The 21,517-nt window shown below is 36.5% G+C and overlaps 1 protein-coding gene across 2 annotated transcripts; it reads right to left on the bottom strand.

The window, feature by feature from the left end:
* Nucleotides 1–962: 962 nt before the first annotated feature.
* Nucleotides 963–20,174, bottom strand: tcf25 (transcription factor 25 (basic helix-loop-helix)). Of its 2 annotated transcripts, none has more exons than XM_034040513.3 (18): nt 19,859–20,174; nt 18,816–18,977; nt 18,296–18,370; nt 17,011–17,135; nt 16,346–16,411; nt 15,893–15,978; nt 15,121–15,251; nt 14,205–14,304; nt 13,637–13,730; nt 12,807–12,899; nt 10,379–10,484; nt 9,106–9,265; nt 8,832–8,919; nt 7,868–8,026; nt 6,798–6,888; nt 6,214–6,293; nt 4,980–5,055; nt 963–2,699 (listed from the first exon to the last, which is right to left on the bottom strand). In XM_034040513.3, the coding sequence occupies exons 1-18, from the start codon at nt 20,042–20,044 to the stop codon at nt 2,532–2,534; spliced, it is 2,046 nt and encodes a 681-aa protein (XP_033896404.2). In that variant the 5' UTR covers nt 20,045–20,174; the 3' UTR covers nt 963–2,531. The 2 variants fall into 2 exon arrangements, with proteins under 2 accessions (XP_033896404.2, XP_033896405.2); XM_034040514.3 differs by having other exon boundaries at nt 15,893–15,975.
* Nucleotides 20,175–21,517: the final 1,343 nt, after the last annotated feature.

Raw genomic sequence — 21,517 nt, 5'->3', positions numbered from 1 at the left:
ATGATCTGAGGATCACGCCATTTCAAACCATGATGACGAGATCACAAGATAAATGACCTCAGGATCACGCCATTTCAAACCGTGATGACGAGATCACAAGATAAATTATCTGAGGATCATGCCATTTCAAACCGTGATGATGAGATCATAAGATAAATGATCTGAGGATCACGCCATTTCAAACCATGATGTCGAGATCACAAGATAAATGACCTCAGGATCACGCCATTTCAAACCGTGATGACGAGATCACAAGATAAATTATCTGAGGATCATGCCATTTCAAACCATGATGTCAAGATCACAAGATAAATGACCTCAGGATCACGCCATTTCAAACCGTGATGTCGAGATCACAAGATAAATCATCTGAGGATCACAAATAAGTACTCTGCAATTATATCGGTTCTATTTCAAAAGATCATCAAATAGGACAACATGGCAGTTTCTATCTACTGACCAATGGCAAAAAAAGAAGAAAAGCCTGTTTTAATAGACTTGTTTTTAAATGGTGAATCACCCATCATCTCTCATATCCCGGGACATTGTCTGAGAACATTATAACTATGTCCACTTCATCTTTTCATGCAGTCTTACGCCAGGAAGTGTGGAGAGTGGTGGCAACACACCTTAAGTAAATTCCCAATCAGGATCAAGAATAACCCACAGGTCTCAAACCTACATTTTAGGTTCCACAAAATGACCATTAATCAAATCACATTAGCTATCTGATGCTGAGCAACATTAGCTCTGCTATCAGAGCTAATAAGATAGACAAATATATATATATTACTGCTCAAAATCCCAGAAATCAAACGTGGTTTCTTGAGCAGTGGTTTAACCACGGTCAGTTTAAGACCTAAATAGACTACCCTTGACTTCAAAGATTAATTTATAATCCTCAGTTAACCAATGTTGGAAAATTGAAGGGATAGGGTACAGAGCACACGTACACAAACACCTTAAACCATTTATGAATGTTTTTATTGTTGGAACTTAATTTAATATTTTTTTAACTTAATATAAGTTCTCATTTTACCAAACTCTCATGTTGACCGTATTATCTTTATCAGATCCCAAATCATGACATCCATCGATCTACATATCTATATTTAAACTACCATGCATGCCATGGGGACAGTCAGAAGTCAGGATGTCAAGTAATCCTTTGGAAATTAAGTCAAAAAAGGTTATTTAATATTATTGGTAAAAAAAACATTCTTTCCAGTAGACTGGATTCAAACGAATGTGTTCATAGTGTACTGCTTGCTGCTAATGTGCTTCTAAAGAATGAGGAGAACAAGGAGAAAAAACACACCTCAGAATATCTCAAGAGATTAGATTTCACTCAGAATATCTCAAGAGATTATAGATTTCACTAATACATCACATCAAATGTGAAGGTCCATACAAGTCTTCAAATCTGTAGAGAAAATCTTTTTTTTTTTTTTTTTTATTACTTGGGGATGTTTTGTATGCCACAAGTTTTTTTCCCCTTTTTTTAATACAAAAAAATACTTTTTTTACAGTCAAAATGAAATCCCCAGAGAAAGGGATTATAGTGTAGGAAGTCTTACATGTGCATGTGTGTCACACATCACATTTTCCAATACATCTGGAGAACCTGGGGATAATAAATAGTATTTTAGCACAAATTACTGAGAGTATCCTATTCTGGGTATATATAGAGGGGTCTGTCCATTCATCAAATCTATTTGTATGTCACACTTCCATTTAAACGTAGAGGATATATAGTTTTAGCACGTGCACAAAAAAACATTCCGATACTCTGACCAAACCTTTTTGCCTCATCTTAAAGAATAATACTTTGCTTACACCACTTTTAAGTATCTGCTTCCCAGATATAACTGTCAAGAGCACTATTAGTTTATAAATGTGTTTACTGTGCTTGCATTACTGTAAAAGAAACAGGTATTAAATGCTTACCTAAGAGTCATCAGGTTTGTAGGTTACATATTATTTTTCAAGTGAAAACTACTGTTACATTTTGTAAAGTGTTATTAAGCCTGAATTGCATTTACCAGCAGTGTATTCATTTTTTCTGCTGCTGTTAATTAAAATATTCATATTCTGAGGCTGTTTTTTTTTTTTACATAACAAATTAAATCCATTTGGATTGCTGCAAACAGACAAAATGTATAAATAATGGAAAGTATTGAAAAAAAAAGTATGCTTTTTTTTTTGGGGGGGGGTGGGGGGGGTGTTTTATTTTCAAATTTACATTTTTAAACAGCCTCCTATTGAAAGAGACTTTAAATACATATTCATGGTCTTTCAATTGTGGCATCAAAATTCCAAAGCTGCTGCTTTATTGAGAACAGATGAATTAGCAGGGTTAATTTGGTCTTAGAACCTCAAGAATGGCAGTTCCAATTGAACAGAATAAATTATTGAATTTAAAATGGTTTCTTTGTTATTGCTGTTGTCTAAGCCCGGTAGCCTTCCAACTTCCCCAGCCCTGGCCCAGCAGCCTGCTGTCCTGTAGACACCTAAACTGGACCTCAACGGTCTCAATCCCACTCTTCTTCATCCCTCTCTGGGTTGTCCTCACGCGGTGGCTCCTGAAACTGGATATTAGCCAGCATGTCCCTCATAGCCCCCATTAGCCGGTTCACTTCCTGGTTCAGCTGTCGCCCAGCATGGGCCACTTCCAGGTCCTCCTCAGGCCTTACGCCACCCTGCAAAGAGCAAACAAGGGGCCTTGTCAGAGACAAAACATACAGCATTGGGTTCAATGAGAATAAAATATATATTCTTACATTAGAGAAACATGTATAATACCAACAACGACTAATGTTTGCTCTGGGAGTTGCTGAATGTGGCAGTAAAATTTTTCATATCTGTTTGCAAGATACACATAATTGAACATTACAGAGAGAATCTGTTCTGAAGTTGAAGCCAATATGTTAAAACGTGTTGGTCTTTATATGGTCTTTATAAACCAGAATGTTCCAACACAACAATATGACTCCTGTATTAGGACCGGTTAATGTTTTTGGTTACCTGCACATACTATATTGCCTGAGTTTATTGAAGTCTGTATCTCAAATACTTGAGTTCGGAAGAAAAAGCAGCAATATAAAAAGGTGTGTCCTACATATTGCAAGTGTTACATTTTTTGGTCAAAATTCTGTATATTTCAATACAGTATTTGCCGCTACGTTAATGTTTTATATTCATACATACTTACATAAAGGAAAGAACTGACTAACTTTAAAACGCAATGGGACACCAATCTGGACGTCAGTAAAGAAACACTATTTTTGTAATAGTTAACTGAATACAAAACTATTTTTTTAAAAGGAACAGTTCCATTCTGTCACCCCATTCAATCTGTGCCTCAGTCTTCCACTGATGTGAATCCTTTTTGGTAGAACTAATTGCCTCCATAACATGGCGCATATCTTTTGTTGCCGTTTGTCCAAATAGGATAGACATACCAGCAAAAAGTTTAAGAGCGCACGTATGGTGATTATATATTTAAAGAATATCAATAATATAAAAGAAAGTCCCATAGTCCAAAATGGGAATGCATAACTTCAGAAACAGCTTACTGTATTTCAGAAATGTAGATGCATTTCGGAAATACAATCTGTAACAAATAAAAAACTATGCTTTAAAATCTTTTCTTTGACATATTGATCAATGTTATTTTTAACAATATTATTGGGTCAATAATCAAAAGTTTGAACTACTCGGCTTTCTTTACCGAAATAAATCATGCTTCACACGGCCAGCTAAGTACTTATTGGTACAGATGTCTGTACTACCCATTTTAGATTATGGAGATTATGGAGATAGATTAAGCTGCTTCTAATGTTGCCCTTAGGAAGCTTGATGCTTTATATCACTCTGCAATAAGATTTGTCACTGGTGCTCCCTACCGCTCTCATCACTGTGATCTCTACACTTTGGTTGGCTGGCCCTCACTTCAAAACACGTCGGCTATGTCATTGGTACAGACTCATTTATAAAACCCTAATCGGGAAATCACCCCTCTATTTAAGAGAATTGTTGACTATATTGGTCTCCTACTACAACCTTCGATTCAGCAATTTGATTAGTTTAATTGTCCCTCGTGTTTTTACTGCTGTTGGGCATAACTCATTCCAATATGCAGCTGCTCACGATTGGAATGAGTTACAATCAAGGCTTAAACTCCCTGGTTTTATCTCAGAGGGTGCTTTCTTTTCTAGACTTGAAGCTCTTTTTCCTGTTTCATGTGCTTGTCAGAGCAGATGCTGATTTTATTAGGTTTTTTTAAATTTATTTTTTTATTGATTTCGTATTGCTGTAATGTCTCCAACTGTCTCTGTATTGTTGTTTGTTGTATTTATGTTGCCTCTTGGCCAGGTCCGCATTTTAAATGAGAACTTGTTCTCAATGTCTTTACCTGGTTAAATAAAGGTTTAAATAAAAAAAAAAAAGTTTGATAACAAAAAGCAATTCTATTTTTATAGCAATGGTAATGCCAATTACATTTTATGGATTTCTAAAGAGACTTCACATTCTGACCTGAAATAAGGAACATAAAAACACTTAATATTTGAACCTAAAATTGTATTTTAACAGTTTTACACTACAGCACACATAGTAATGACACACAGTAACTACAGAACTGCCTAGATGTTAGTGATTTTTTTGAAAGAAATATGTGGATCTGCTCAATCAGTAAGCTGCCATGTATTGCAAATGATGCAGCCTTTTTAGTAGGCACATTAAAATAAACTTAATAAATTCAATGACAAACATTTCGATTAGAAGTATTTCAAAACATTGAAGACACTGAGAAAAAGTTTGACAATGAATTTAGTAAGTTACTTTTAATATGTTTAAATTTAACACTATTGAGTGTTCACAAGGACATATAGCACTGAAAGTTGGGGAGTTTAGAACGCATTTTACACAAAACTAATTATTTAAAACTCAATGTATACACATATAAAATACCCACTTACCTGTAGGTTGAAGTTTGGCAGTAGAGATCGTAAAAACAGCGACAAAGTGCTTTCATCAGTAGCAACTCTATTAGCTCTATGGAAAAGGGGTTAAAAACAATAAATATTAGTGGATTTTCCTCCTCCTACAAGGAATGTATGCCACCTGTAATGTTGAGAAATACATTTCAAAAGGAGACACATTTTGGCAAAATGGTTAGTAACATTTCAAACTTCTGTTTTTAAAAAAACTTGTTATCCCTTTCTACTGTGTAACAGGTTATAAGGCGATATGGTCATGGCTCACATTTTACCCAAAATGTGTTTCTTCAGATGTACATTGAATTTTGTACAAGCCTGGGCATTCACCATTGCAGTAAATTATAATATTTTAAAGTTTCGTTTTAGGCAAATAAGCATATAAAGTTCTGTATATTTAAGTAAGCTGCATTAGTTAATATAAGCTATTTCTAAAGTGGGTATTGTAAATATATTTATTACAATAGAAAACACAAGACCTGTATTCAGATCACATTCTACCTCAATTTTGTTTTCATTTCTATATAGTTAAGGCTGTCACAAGACCAACATTTTCAGTTCAGCTGACTTCATATGAAAGCAAACATAAAATCAATGTAGCTCCCATTTGTAGATTTGAAAAAGAAAAGATTAAATATCTACAGACCCTACTGCAGTTGAATGGTAAATAAGGACTGTATATTTTAGTATAATTGTATTTGTTAATTTTTAATAATGATCTCAGGCAACCAGACACATATATAAAACCACTAGAAGCATTTTATTCAAACTTTGAAATGGATGGCGACGTTCAGTTACATTTAACTCAATATATCTTACTGGCAAAAGACCACATGTTTTTTTTCTGAAAAAGTTTGCTTTATATAAGCAATGGTTATTAAAACAAATTAGTACTGTGCAAGCCAAGCTGACGTCAGAAATCCTTTGAATATAAGCGTGAATTAATGATGTGCTCAAGGTCCTCATTACAGCACATATGATTCTCAGATTAATCTAATCTTTGTTTGAAAGCTACAGTCTACCAGTATATATTTTCATTTTAAGTGACAAATGACTACCCTCCACATAGATCTGAAAGCTATTTAAATGAAAAAGAATGCAGTTAGACTACAGAATAAATACAGGAGGTAGCATTCATAAAAATAATGTCATTAACACATCTGAATCACCTGTTGTTCAAAGACACCATGCATGCCAGTCTAAAAAGCAAATATACCTTTCAGGTCTGGTGTAAGAAGCCACCGAATCTAAAGGAGGCAAGGGATCAAACCCCATCACTGGCTGAGCAGTCACTTCCTGGAGAGGAAAACAAGCATGTGAGCAACATACATCTCCTGCCAAAGCTGTAAATACAAAATGCCAATGAATGTATGCACATGTAAAAACACAAGTGCGACAAAGCTAGGCAGACGTGGGTCATCACATATCTTCTTATTTTCATTAACTTGCAGCAAATAATGTTGTAACCACAATTGGAAAAGTGGATAGGATTTAAAAAAAAAAAAAAAAAAAAAATCATGTTTGATGTAAGATTCTAGAACTATAGATATCAAGTTCCACGTGTTTTCATTTTAGTAAAAGGAACGATGATCAAGGCTGTAAGATGAATTTTACCTTTACCTTATTACTACTGGCAATATTATCACTATTCAAATATAGTCCTATTTTAATTCAGCATAAAATAGTTGACAAATAGAACCCAATGTTCGACAACAAGAACTGTTTTATCTGCTATCCCAAGAAACTGCAGCATCGCCTGTCCTGTGTAGCCTGGGATACGACTGTGCTAATCTCTCTTACCAGAGGCAGAGCAGCTGTGGCCTCCTTTATCTCAGACAAGATAACATGGCGATGGATGCTTCTTGGGGCACTTTGGTACCTCAGCTTCCTTCTGTAGATACAGGTATATACATTTTAAATGTTCGCCAGGAACTGCAACATCTAGTTTTCATGGGTCCAGGGGAACAGCAGGTATGCATTAGCCATTACATCAAGCATAACATCATAACGGCAACATAACAGAACTAACCATTTACCCCTGTATTAAAAAAAGCTTTCAGGCAGCACATTACTTATGTTTATTTATGTATTTTTACTCTTGCATGCAATTATTATTTTTAATTTATTTATTTTTATTGAAAAAATATTAAAATGTTTTATTAAAATGTGTTTTTATGACTTATTAGTTGGAATAATATGTCCTCATAATCTAATGTCTTGGTTTTTCAAATGTACTATATTAACCCTACTTATTGTATATTACTTATCCTCAAGCTATGACTGAGTCTAATAATATATTCCAAGCCTGATGTACTGGAACATTATTTCTCTTACCAGCCCTTTTCATACACACTATAAATCAAGTGACAATTGTAAAATTCAGTAAATGTTGCCTTTTATGCACCATATATAGGTCTACAATGTTCAGTTTAAAAAAAATCATGCCGTAGTAACTTTTGTTTTAAAACATGATATCTGGTATCACACTTGGTTCATTTCTGTTTGCAAGCCATGTTTTTAGATTGTGTTACATTTATTACTTGGTCATTTCACCTGGAGGATGAAATTTTTCCCAGCTCTTCAATAGCTTCTTTATTGTCATTAACCAACCAGCTGCTTCTCTTTTAACTAACATGCTTTGGCCCAAAGGTGAAATGACCCAGGAAGTGCAAGCTTAACAGATATCCTGAGAATAGGGTGTAGAAACTGATAACTTTCTTGAACCTAAAATGGTACCAGCCCAGACATCATGTTTTCAAATACAAAATACACATTGGAAAGCCATAGTTTAGATTTGTACTCTCTTAAAATACATGTCTACCCCCTAAACAGTTTATCTGAGTGTTTCACACTTCAACAGGGGGGCTTACTTCTTCTCATACTCCTCCACCACAGGATCATTGGCATCTACTCTCTGCAGCACTTCTTTAACATTCCTCTCCAGCCACAGCATCACAGCCGGGTCTTTCCACAGAGAGTGACTCCTCCCGACGAAGAGGGCCACGAGCTCATTCAGGGCAGGGGGCTGCCTGTACAGACACACACAATCTCATCAGCTTTCTATATGATTCTACACTGGTATCGCTACAGGATATCATATTGAAATCTCACACCAATCACCTGACCAATACAAAAAAATGAAGGCTTTGCAACTAACCCACTGCCACATAAAAACATGTTTAATAACGTGTTTAACAAACAACTGACCTACATAATCGAAAACAATCCTCCTTTTACACAGTCTCCTGAAAAAATATTTCATATCCATTTACCTAAAGGTGCAATTTCAAGCACCCACAAGAGAATGATAGCTTTCAGCTGTGCACTTAATAGATTATGCTACTCTGAAGTATTTGGTCGCCAGACCAAAGTCCTATAACTTAAAGGAACAAATTAGTTGTATTGTGTGATTGTCAGAGAATAGTGAAACATCTGTATATGTTTACCATACCAAACACCAAAACACTCTGCATTATTCGAAGCACTAGACTATTTATAAGAAATTGTAACTTACTGTATCACTTTCATATCATATTAAGAACATTTAAAAAGAGAAATGAGTATTCTGATTTTACAACAGTTTTTTTCTGTTATCTGATGGTCTTGACAATTCCTAAAAAGAGTCTTTAAAGCAAAATGTATTTTGCGATAAATTAATGTAATAAAGTGTTTGGACAAGAACATTTGTATTTTCTTAAATCATTTAGCGATAACCTCTGCATTTAAATACCATCATACTACACACAGAAGGCCATTGTTCTTTCATCAATTTTGTAAAAGGATGTTGGCTGGAACATTTTTGTAACAGTTAAAATCAGTGATAACAACACCTACCCAATTTGAGTCCTTGGTCCAAAAAATGCATGCGATGAGACTGCAGCATCAGGCTCTACAGCACATATCTCCAATAGAGGCATCAACACTACAAGTAAACCAGAAGCAGTAAGAAAACTAAAAATACCATTCTGAGTAAACAGTAAAGACTTAATCTGATTTCATCCAAATAGCAGCAGGACCTAAAATGGCAAACCAAACACCCCACAAAAATCAGAATAACCGTATACCGTAGCGTGACATTTGCTAGAACAAATAGAGATGCGTCTCTTACCGCTTGGAAACATCAGCAGTGCATTTTGTAGCAAGTGATCAGCTGTCTGTTGCTTCTGAGCGCACTCTGAAGCGGGGAGGTCCTCCTGCTGACTGAGGAAGTAATAACACAGCCCCACTGAATAGGCAAAGTTTGGAAGCTGTGACAGGTTCCGGTGGGCCTGGAACAACAAAACCCAAGTAAACAACCTACCAAAATTTCATTAAAAATACGGGCAGATGTAAATGCAGCCACACATTTGTCCATCAGATTGAAAACCATGAGTTTAAAACAGCGGTGCGACACTATGTACAGTTCACAATGTTTGCATTCAATTTGAACATTGCAGAAAACAGATGTCAGTAAACAGCACATCTGGAATTGGGAAACATCCTGACTACTTTTATTCTGATAACCTGAAACTTTTTGTTAAATAAATTAATCAAAAGGTGGAAACTTTATAAGTTTCCTGTTGATTCTATAATAATGTCCTCCCTATTGTCGTGAAGTATAGGGTGACTATTTACAGTAGTTAGCTTGATTCGAAATATCACAGTTACTTTAACTAATATAGAATGCAACTTGTTTAGATGAACTTTGTATATCATTTTCTGTTTCAGTCTAAAAGCACCCCTGGGCAGATTGGCAGGTTAATAGCTATAATCTGGTGTACCAGCTGAATTTAGAAAGAAGATATGTTTGAAAGCCCTTTTGAGGTCACAGGAGTGCCTTTAACTTTTTAAAAAGTCATGACAGACATGTCACGACATACATAAAATAACATTCAAAGCAATTCTACACAAGAAGAATACATTAGCCAAGATATAAAATTGACCAGTACCAAGGCGATTATTTTAAAGTTTCTTGCCTGACACTATGTCTGAAAAAAAAAAAATAAATAAATAAATAAACAATTACATCGGTGTATATCCAATAAACACTGAAAAAACACTGGAATCTGCTCCTCAATTCACTATGAGTTGACCACCTTTCCCTGTGAAAAAAATAAATACCTACCAAAAAAAAAAACTTTCCCAGTGCAGTTGGGCAATGTCCCTCCTTCATGGCGTGTATCTCGCATGGATTCGTTCTGAATACTTAAGATCCACCCCAACTACTGAGTGGCAACAAATTCCTACATTTCTATTGCAGAATTGTAACAGATCTGCTAGATTGAAAATGAGATTACAAGAAACACAGGATTGTTCTTGCTCGTGAGATTTAAAGCTATATTAGTTCCCCCTCCCCCCTCCCCCTCCCCCCCTTCTAAAGTGCGTGTGCAGTGCCTCCTTACCTCCCACTCCTCATAGATCCGACTCAGGAACGAATACTCTCGTGAGCGCAGTGACAGGAAATCAAGCAGCAGCAGCATGCACAGAGGGTCGTTATCAGGATCAAGACTGGGGGTAGAAAATTAATAAAGTCGGCTTTTAAAATTGTGAAAGGTACTGGACAAGTGCACCCATTAGACAAAAAACAAAGCATATTCATACATTTCATTTAACATGCGAAGCCACGATGGCACTATTCAAACACAAACTATTCTTATTCAAAAGCCACAAGATATATTTTCTGTTTGTCATGGAGCTGCTTATCGTTTTTCCACAAGGCTTTTTATTTACATGCAGAATTTTTGCCTCCAGTCAAAAGCCAAAGCACTTGGATAACCCTGCTGCTGTTGTTTTGTAGTTGTTGTAGATGGAGGCAAATAAGTAGATAAAAGGACCATTAGAGTTTCATTAAAGAGTTTCCAACTCCCCATGTGAAATGACACCTGAATCCTTTCCCCACTGTCTCATGTAGATCACCTCTTAAGCCCATTGTATAAGGGGGGAGGCAAAACTATACAACAGCATGGTAGATTGTGACAGTACACCATATTAAAGCTTTGCAAGTGGATTTCTAATATACAGAAACATGTGTGCTTGCCTATATTATCTTTACTTTTTGTTTTGTTGAGCTACAACAGAGCTTCAAGATGTAATTTATAAATCTTCTGCAAAACAAGTACTGAAAGTAGCATAAAGGATATTCTATTCGGCTCAGCGTGACAGTTTCCTCCTCCTTGAAAACGACAAGCCCCTATGTACAGTACTGTGCAAAAGTTTTAGGCAGGTGTGAAAAAATGCTGTAAAGTAAGAATGCTTTCAAAAATAGACATGTTAATAGTTTATATTTATCAATTAACTAAATGCAAAGTGAGTGAACAGAAGAAAAATCTACATCAAATCAATATTTGGTGTGACTACCCTTTGCCTTCAAAACAGCATCAATTCTTCTAGGTACACTTGCACACAGTTTTTGAAGGAACTCGGCAGGTAGGTTGGCCCAAACATCTTGGAGAACTAACCACAGTTCTTCTGTGGATTTAGGCAGCCTCAGTTGCTTCTCTCTCTTCATGTAATCCCAGACAGACTCAATGATGTTGAGATCAGGGCTCTGTGGGGGCCATACCATCACTTCCAGGACTCCTTGTTCTTCTTTACGCTGAAGATAGTTCTTAATGACTTTCGCTGTATGTTTGGGGTCGTTGTCATGCTGCAGAATAAATATGGGGCCAATCAGATGCCTCCCTGATGGTATTGCATGATGGATAAGCATCTGCCTGTACTTCTCAACATTGAGGAGACCATTCATTCTGACCAAATCCCCAACTCCATTTGCAGAAATGCAGCCCCAAACTTGCAAGGAACCTCCACCATGCTTCACTGCTGCCTGCAGACACTCATTCGTGTACCGCTCTCCAGCCCTTCGGCAAACAAACTGCCTTCTGCTACAGCCAAATATTTCAAATTTTGACTCATCAGTCCAGAGCACCTGCTGCCATTTTTCTGCATTCCAGTTCCTGTGTTTTCGTGCATAGTTGAGTCGCTTGGCCTTGTTTCCACGTCGGAGGTATGGCTTTTTGGCCACAAGTCTTCCATGAAGGCCACTTCTGACCAGACTTCTCCGGACAGTAGATGGCTGTACCAGGGTCCCACTGTTTTCTGCCAATTCTGAGCTGATGGCACTGCTGGACATCTTCCGATTGCGAATGGAAGTAAGCATGATGTGTCTTTCATCTGCTGCAGTAAGTTTTCTTGGCCGACCACTGCGTCTACGGTCCTCAACGTTGCCTGTTTCTTTGTGCTTCTTCAAAAGAGCTTGGACAGCACATCTGGAAACCCCTGCCTTGAAATTTCTGCCTGGGAGAGACCTTGCTGATGCAGTATAACTACCTTGTGTCTTGTTGCTGTGCTCAGTCTTGCCATGGTGTATGACTTTTGACAGTAAACTGTCTTCAGCAACCTCACCTTGTTAGCTGAGTTTGGCTGTTCCTCACCCAGTTTTATTCCTCCTACACAGCTATTTCTGTTTCAGTTAATGATTGTGTTTCAACCTACATATTGAATTGATGATCATTAGCACCTGTTTGGTATAATTGTTTAATCATACACCTGACTATATGCCTACAAAATCCCTGACTTTGTGCAAGTGTACCTAGAAGAATTGATGCTGTTTTGAAGGCAAAGGGTGGTCACACCAAATATGGATTCGATTTAGATTTTTCTTCTGTTCACTCACTTTGCATTTAGTTAATTGATAAATATAATCTATTAACATGTCTATTTTTGAAAGCATTCTTACGTTACAGCATTTTTTCACACCTGCCTAAAACTTTTGCACAGTACTGTAGCTACTTACACTGCTGTTCCACTGTGAAATAGAAAGGTAACACTTACCTTAGTATGAGTTTACAGTACTCCAGTGCTGTCCGGGGACATCCTCTTTTCTCCAGAAACATCATATGCTTATACAGTGACAAGTAAAATGCCCTGTAAATGGATAAATGGCAGAAAAAAGAGTTCTGTTCTTATTATACTGTCGCTTAGTTTACTACCCGTATTACAACAAACATGTTCAGGATTTAGGTTAAGTATTAGGCTACAACTAACGTCTGTGGTTACACAGTAGCTGATTACTTGTGCTAGATTATAGATGCATTGATCTTTTTGAGGGGAGTAGGGGAGGAGAGAAGAAATGTACTTCACAGTGATAATGAAATGTCTTGATACAGACATAGTGCATAGCAATGTGATGCATACAACAATTCCCTTCACTTTCCAACATGAAAGGGGGGGCAATAACAGTTGTCAGCTAAAGGGTTAATGATGCCACATTGCCACAGTCTACTCAACTCTGGCCCCCGAGATCCATTCCAGTCCTGGTCTTTATTCCAAGCAGGTCCTAAATTAGTTAATTGCCTCTTAGCAGCTTCAATTAACTACATCAAAACATGCTTGGAGTAAAAACCAGGACTGGATTGGACCTCGAGGGCCAGAATTGAGTACCACTGCTGTAGACCTTTCTGATTGCATTTTGGTATGATCTGATAAACTGATCTTTTTATATAGATTGTTTACCTAAAGATTGATGTAGTCTGAGACTCTATGTGTATGTTAAAACTGTATGCCTGCTATTGGAGGAATCCTCTATCACACAATTGAAGTATGTTTATTTCCTAACCCGTTTAGAGTATTACTATAAAGGCTGTCTAACCCCAGATACTCACCTATTTTCAGGTCGTAGATAATCAAGTCTGGATGTTCCAGAGGTCAAGCTGAACACAGGATGGGATGCACATTCAAAACTGTACAGGGCCCTCTCTAGTGGGAAATGTAACATTTGTTTTATTAATACAATTACGGATATATAATTTTGAGCATGTATAGCTGTATCCAAAGGGTCACAGCAGTGAACTGCACAAAGGATGTTCCGTTGGGCATAGTCATGACAAAAGAAAGCCTACTGCTGTATATGGTATCAGTAAATGAACTGGCATCAAAGTTGGCCCGTGATGTGTAGGGAGAACCATGCACAGTGTCTTGGATTAGTGTGTTGCAGTAGTCCATCACATACTGTATGTGGTTGTGATGTCATCATCCAGGCATGACCCACACCATAAAAGAAAAGGTTTCCATACGCTGTGTGGGCTCTGAAGGCTTTTTTGTGTGCCCTCCCCGCCACACTGCTGTGCTTTTCTGCTTTAGCTGGCAGTGAACCAGATACAGACATAAACCCTGGCCAGACGATACACAGTTCAGCTCAGTTCAGTTGAAAGGCACAAGCAAGAGTCTCACCAATCAGGTCTTTAGCCATTTCTTGATCATCTTGAATGCGACAGACATCAGAGAGTTGGAGCAAGGAGTCAATGTGATAAGGATTCATTTGCAAGAGGAGCTACAGAACAACAAAACAGAAAGGCACTTTAACCCATGATGTCACAAATAAACAGCTTTAGATTCAACAATCATTAATTGCTTTAATTTACCAGTCGAAAGGTCTTAAAGAATGTTGCTTTCGCAACATGATCAGTGTACTGTAATGATTATGGTCTCTTTGTATCACTCATCTGTGGACCTGCATGTCCTAGGCCCCTAGATTATGTATTTTTTCAAAATTTACAAACTCTGTCCACCTGGCAGGAAGGTTGCTATGAAGCCGCTTATTTTTTTAATGGCAGCTGCAGGAGAAACACGCTTTCAAATCACTTCGGGAGGTTTCACTGGCCCATTCTGTACAATTCTGCTGACAATCAGAATTTAGCAGGCTTGTTTTTCGTTTGGTGCAGACTATGACAATGCCATGCCATGGTGTGTAGTATTTGTGATTGTGTTTAAATACTGAGAATGTTGGAAAAGTCTGTGTGTGTTTTAGCAGAGGGAACTGGGAAAAAGGTACAATTGAACATTTTCTTTTGCCATATACTTTTTATACTTTATTGCTGAAGGCTGGGCAAATGTAGGTACCCCAGCAATGGTAAAGATAAATAATAATAATAATAATAATAATAATAATAATAATCTGGGAAGTCAAATACAATGCAACAGCTTGCAGCAAGAAAAACAAGTTTTATTTCTGGTAAGCAATACATTGATCCAAAGAACAAAATCAATTTTACAGTTTTTAAGTGGTGTCCTGTATAGTAACCTACACTTTCATAATGCAATAACTTAAAGCAGTATTAAAGGCAGCTTTGTGCTTTCAAGTACGCACCACAATGTTGTTTGGGTCCATAGACTCCACTGCATCCAGGAATTTGAACTGAACTTGCTGATACTCCCTGCTGTGTTCAAAAGTGAAATACTGGACTCCATCTCTTGTCTCCAGAAGGCTCATGGAAATCCCTTCAGAGATTAAAAACATAAAACAATGGCATAAATGTCATTTGTCTTGTATAATAATCTTGTATAAGTCTTGTATAATTATATATATATATATATATATATATATATTATATATATATATATATATATATATTATATATATAGTAATTTATTTTATTACAGATTTCAATTTTGTTTTTATTTTATAGAGTAATAAATCACATATAGAGAATCCCTGTGGCAACAGCAGTAGTTAGTAGAGACACATACTGTACTATTTTATTAGCAATAACATGTTTGTTTCAATATTTATTTTAACTTTGCACAATGATAGTGTGTGCTGATCAGATTTCCACAGTTGCCGTACACACAAACCACACGCCCCATTAGTGGCTTTGTAACTTGCGATGCTTGTAATAAAAAGAAACATTGATAGATGCATTTTAGCAATCTAAATAAATCATCCCTTGCAGCACAGACTAGTGCATTTACTTAAGAGGCAGTTATATCCCTGCAGATAAAAGTCTGTATATGAAACAGTTTCAGAGATATAGGGTGCTGAAAATATGACAAGAGCGTTACATAAACATAAGTGGATCTTTAATAAGGCTTCCTACTCCACTGAACAGGTTATAAAAAAAAAATACATCAGTTGCATATACCAGGTTTGCTGAATCGTGGCCAGGTGTTCTTTAGTGTTGTCATCCATGTGCTGCGGTGAAACTGTCGCTGTCTTTGCCTTGGTCTGCTTGAGGAAGATACAGATTTAAAACGGCTTTCAGTTATTGACTATCTTAAACTAGCTTCTTAGATTATTTTGAAGTATGTAATCCTATGATACGCAGTATCAGTTTTATTTCGTTTCTTCTCTTCATGGCTGAATAGAACATGATTTAGCTACACGATTTAGTTACTACAATGAATGTTGTATGTTGTGTTGTACCACTCAGTGATGACTACAGGCTATAAGAAAAACGTTTTTTTTTATTTTTATTTTCACCTTAAAAGAACTGATCTCCAAATCTTTAAAATCCACTTAAGGAACATTATGAAGAAGCAAAATGTAATAAAAATAAAAAACCTAACACTTTTGCAAAAATAAAATCCAATCTAACCTTTGATCCCCCAAGACTGCTCGAGCCCCAAAATATCTCTTCAGCTCCGTTTCAGGATTCAGGTTTCTAAAACATCAATGCAAGAAAGAAAAACATGCTAGACTATGAAATGTAATTAGTTGCAGAAAGTTTATTTAGTTGTATGTAAACAAATCAGTTCAGTTGATTTATAAACAATAAGCAAATTAATAGAATTCAGACATCAGCCACTATATTTGTTAAATAAATATATTTAATAGTTCAGTATTGTAGAAAAGCTTTAATGTATTACAGAATAGAGAACGCCGTTTACCACCGCAGGGTTTAATCACACTATTTCCTTTATTATGCAAGATGATCTAGATTAGATTAATAAATTATACATGTATTTAATTCTCCAAATGATCGGACACTAGGTTTGCTGTGAAAATGTAAGCACTGCAATCATCAGAATAGACATTTTCTGTATTTGGATTAGCCAATTAATTCAACAAATTAAAAAAAAACTCAATGCTAGCCTATCATGTGAAAAAGGAAATCTAGCCACTAGAGTCTGTTCCCAATCTAAAATCCCACACCCTCAAAAAGTGGTTGCCAAATCAGTTATATATTTTATTGTTCTATATAGAAATGTAAGATCCAGATTAATTGATGCAGAGACAGAATAAGATTGTGAGTGTGCTCACCTATGTTCTACATAAAGAATAGGCCTGGTGTCAGCATTTCTGGAGCACTCATTCCGATAGGACAGGCCATTTTGATTTTCAATCGTCTCCAGGATACTGTCAATGTCATCGGTGCACCCTTCCTCCTGCATGAGACAAATACAAGGCAATTGATGAAGTCCTTAATTGCCACAGACACTAACCTAAAGCAGCACTCTGACGTAAAAATCTGTTTAATACTTTAATATGTGAAATACCTGTGTTGATGAAAAACAAAAGTCCTTAGATAATTAATTTATCAAGCACCAGTAAAGAATGCATCCACTTTTTTATTTGCATTTCTCGCGTATGAACTACTCAAAGTAAATTGTAACAAGTGTGCAAATTTCTTTTTTTTTTTTTTTAAGGATGAGCAAATGTTATGCAATTGCTGTTGCCAAACACAATTATTAAATGCAATGTTTAATAAAAGACTCCCTTGTTAAAACCTTTTCTTGCATCTACTACATCTTCCCTTACATCTTTATGTCAAGGTCCATACCACCATAAAAACTTTAATGAGAACTTTAATAGAGGCCAAGTACATAATATGTGGGAGGTGGGAGACACCTCATGATCGGTCATATTTTTTAGATGCTTCTAAAAACAGAAATAAAAGCTAATTTTCATACTACACCATAATTTGAAAGCAGTGTACCACCATCTGTAAACACACAGATAACCTCTACAATGTTGTTGCTGGGTTTTTTGTTTTTTTTTGCTTAACAAGACATATATTGTGGAATACAAAAGAATTAAATGCAAGATATTTTTGGTTTGTTTATCTAGTTAGGATCATGGCTTACAGTCAATATTCTGAGAGGAGATCAACAGGTAGTTACTGGGGACCTTATGTAACCTTATGTTGCTACGTAGTTAATTAAATCTGTGATGAATACGATGTGTCTGAATGCTTGAAAACAAACTGGGAAGTACAGTGCCACTGCACTGCAATTCAGGATCACTTGATCACTTGAACTGCTCCCTCACAAAACAAAAAGCATCTAGGGAGACACTGCTTCTTCCTAAATGCAGCACACGATAGCTGCTGCCCAGTGCAATCAGAATGCCATCACTTGCTTAGAAGATGACCAAGTTCCTGTATTATACTGGTTGATAGATAAAATATGTACTGTGTGTAGCAATAACACGCAAGAAGGCATAGACTGTACTGATAAAACCCCATCGGAGAACAACTCAAATGAAATGTTCAGCAATTCTCGTCTTAGACTAAATCTGCATTGAATAAAACCAGAGCATGATGTACCTGAGCATCCCCTGCTGTTGTCTTCTTGTTTTTCTTTTTCTTTTTTTTCTTGCTTGCTTTAACACTCACACTCGACTGAAAGAAAACAAGCAACACACATGTACTTATAAAGTATATAAACAGCACATAACAGGTATGTGCGGTGACACTGCACAGCAGGAGCACACCATAAGGGATAACAGCTTGTAAAAAGTGTACAGTGTATAGACAAGTCACCTCTACAGATCTTGATGCGCATGATGAATATTAAGAAACTGACCCACACTATTTTTTGCCTCTTGTTCTAAATTAATTGCAGACCTCGTTCTGACGCTCTCTCGTTTAAGGCTGTTTTTCAAACACTTTCCAATGATACTGTATATCACTCAAAAATATTGTAGAATCCCTGAATGAAATCTATAGCACAATAAGAACATAAGTTACTAATGATAAAGAATGACCGTACTTGGTATTTTTTCTCTTCACAACAAGATGTATACGGTCAATACAGAACCTTTCTGCTCTGCTTTCTTCGTTTTACCTTTTCTATCTCCCGGGTCTCCTCTTGCTTTTCTGTCTCCTCATTATCACTCTTCTCCTCCTTTTCCTGGTTGTCAGGGTCTAGCTTGGACTCCACATGCTCTTCTTCTGCTGGGGCTTCAACTTCACAATTTTTATCAGTCTCATTCTCAGCTTCATTTATCTATAACAATATTCAGTCTCATAGTTAATGGGTTTAGTATTATACAAACAGAATTCCATTTAAAGCATTATGGTACACACATTGCCTATATAAGAAATATTTCATTATTCTATAGCAGACGCTATGTCTTCTGAAATAACATCTCATGCTTGATTCACAATTAGCCATGGACAACATTGTCATTTTAGAATTTCCTTGTCTTTTGTTAGTATATTAATATAATTTTGTATCAAGGCTGTGATCTGTGTACAGATATTTCTAATTACCACACTATAATAGTATATTGTATTTTCTGTAGTTAACTTTGGAAACATAATTGAACGGAAACAAATTGGCAAACCAGTGCTAGACTGAACCTCTCAGGTACAATAACCACAATGTATTAAATCACAGTCAGGCAATACAGTATTTATTAGACATTTTTGCCAAGCATTAATCCAGTGTAAGGAATAGTTTAGTAAAAGTCTAAACTACTGTCTATATGACAAAACCACCATACAAAAGGAGCCTTAAAAAAAAAAATCACCGCATTTGTTAAGGAAACATGACAACAAGATCTGCTTTCTGCTTTAGGAAAGAACGATGGAAAATTAATAAACATCACATGTAGCGAAACTGAACGGCACTGGAATCTGCAGCTTTATAGAGAATACAATGACATACGAAAAGTTACTTTATTTATGTAACTAGATTACGTTTCTTGTATATATATATATATATATATATATATATATATATATATATATATATATATATATATATAATTTCTGAACGTGTGTCACTTGGCTGTCACGCAGTGATTTAGTATTGCTGAAATTTAAACAATGTCCTGAAAAAAAATGCTATTTTTTAAACGTATTTTGTGTTGTATGCACGCTCACCAGCTCGTAGATATTACAGATATTTTTCTGTTTCTTGTTTTTCTTTGCTTTCCGACTGGTGTTCTTTGCCGGTTCTGTCTGGGTCTCTTCCTCCTCTTCCCCTGTCTCCAGCTCCGGGTCACCCGCTTGTAGGGCCTCCTGACCCCGGGGGTTCCCTTTAAGTCTCCGCAAAGCCCGACTCGACATTTCCACGTTTAAGGAAACAGCCACTAACTTTTAAACATCTAACAACCCGATGTCCCTATTATTAGTTACACCATCTCTTCCGAGTTACAGGGCGATGGGCGATGGGAAATGGGAAGTGACGTAATAGAAAAAGTACGGGTGCTGCTTTGGTTGTTATAAAAAAAAAAAAGTAGGACTGGCAGTAAACCAATGGAAGTTGCCCTCAAAATGAATCGATATGAAGTTATTTCTAGTTTGAAAGTAAATGTATTCATTAATATGTTACCAAGTGTTCATTCATTATGCAGCCGGCTTATACTTGAAGGCATGTACTTTTTCACCGGAGGCTGCGTTGAAACAATAGGTAATGGCCTCGGCTAGCCACTTCAGCAAAATATCACAGAGGATGACATACAATATGAGTTGCGCACTCAGCACTACCCTATTGTATTGTACATTGTAAGCTCCCTGCGAGAGCTGCGCTGAGCCTTCTTTTTGCAGCCTTATACTCTTGTTGAATTACAGTAACTTTTGTCCAAGTCATTCACATTGCTACAGTCATTTGAAGTGGAACTGAAAGGATGCAATGTGTCAAGGAAGGTCAGCTGTCGAACCAGTACTGTAAAACAGGTAATAAGTATGAATGAATGTTCTGGGGCAAACTCTGTTCTTGATGCTAAACAGTGTCGTTGTATGTTTAGTGCCCTCAGCCTCGGGTACCAAATCCATGTTAAGTAAGCTGATATGCACATTACATTTTCACAAAAATTATATACTGTATATAGTATTGTTTTCTCAAAAATCATCACAATTACATGTATATCCACATTACTAACAGAATGGTAGGGTTTAGCCAAAACGACCTCAAAGCTAGCTGTAAATGCAGGAACGTCTTGTAGAGTACAAAGGTATATGGCAATATCTTGAGCTTTGTGGCACTCATCACATGACTGGACTGACCTGTTGCACATATACTTACATTTTGAACGATTGTGAATACTTGAAATAACATGACATCTGACACACACTGTTCATAATTGCACAGAAACTACAGCAGATGGCAGTCTTGTCAAACATACATTTTCATCCACAAAAACAGCTGCGATCCACATGTGTCAGTTATAGCTGTGTTTTCCAACCTTCGGGGCCAAATTCACTGTTAGTGCAGAATGTACCTGCATTTTATGCTAATTGATTAATTCTAGCGTGATAATTATTTTATAATTTGGGAATTGATGTATACACACTTCAGTTTGTAGAAGTGTTGGGTAGCATATAAATGACGTGGATCTGTAGAAATGGGTGGAGATGTATACAACTCTAGCCCAAGTGTTCATAGATTATGTGAGGGCTCCGCATTGACCACAGCAGTGTGTGATCCTTCCAGACCTATTGGACCAGTTCATTACATGTATTCCAGGAAAACTGGTTTGTATACTGAAGATACTGAATGAAAAACTCACTACAAAATAACATGACTACATATACTTATAC

The sequence above is a fragment of the Acipenser ruthenus genome, chromosome 19 (assembly GCF_902713425.1).
Source record: "Acipenser ruthenus chromosome 19, fAciRut3.2 maternal haplotype, whole genome shotgun sequence".
Lineage (NCBI taxonomy): Eukaryota > Metazoa > Chordata > Actinopteri > Acipenseriformes > Acipenseridae > Acipenser > Acipenser ruthenus.
This window is presented reverse-complemented; position numbering and strand designations above follow the sequence as displayed.

What these genes read in the sequence shown, in the direction of transcription:
- tcf25 (XM_034040513.3), bottom strand. Translation starts at nt 20,044, where the DNA reads ATGTCGAGTCGGGCTTTGCGGAGACTTAAAGGGAACCCCCGGGGTCAG. An exon ending in AGACCCGGGAGATAGAAAAG is followed by an intron (nt 18,371 to 18,815) that starts GTAAAACGAAGA and finishes GTTTTCTTTCAG; the next exon opens with TCGAGTGTGAGTGTTAAAGC. An exon ending in ATTCTTTATGTAGAACATAG is followed by an intron (nt 16,412 to 17,010) that starts GTGAGCACACTC and finishes TTGATGTTTTAG; the next exon opens with AAACCTGAATCCTGAAACGG.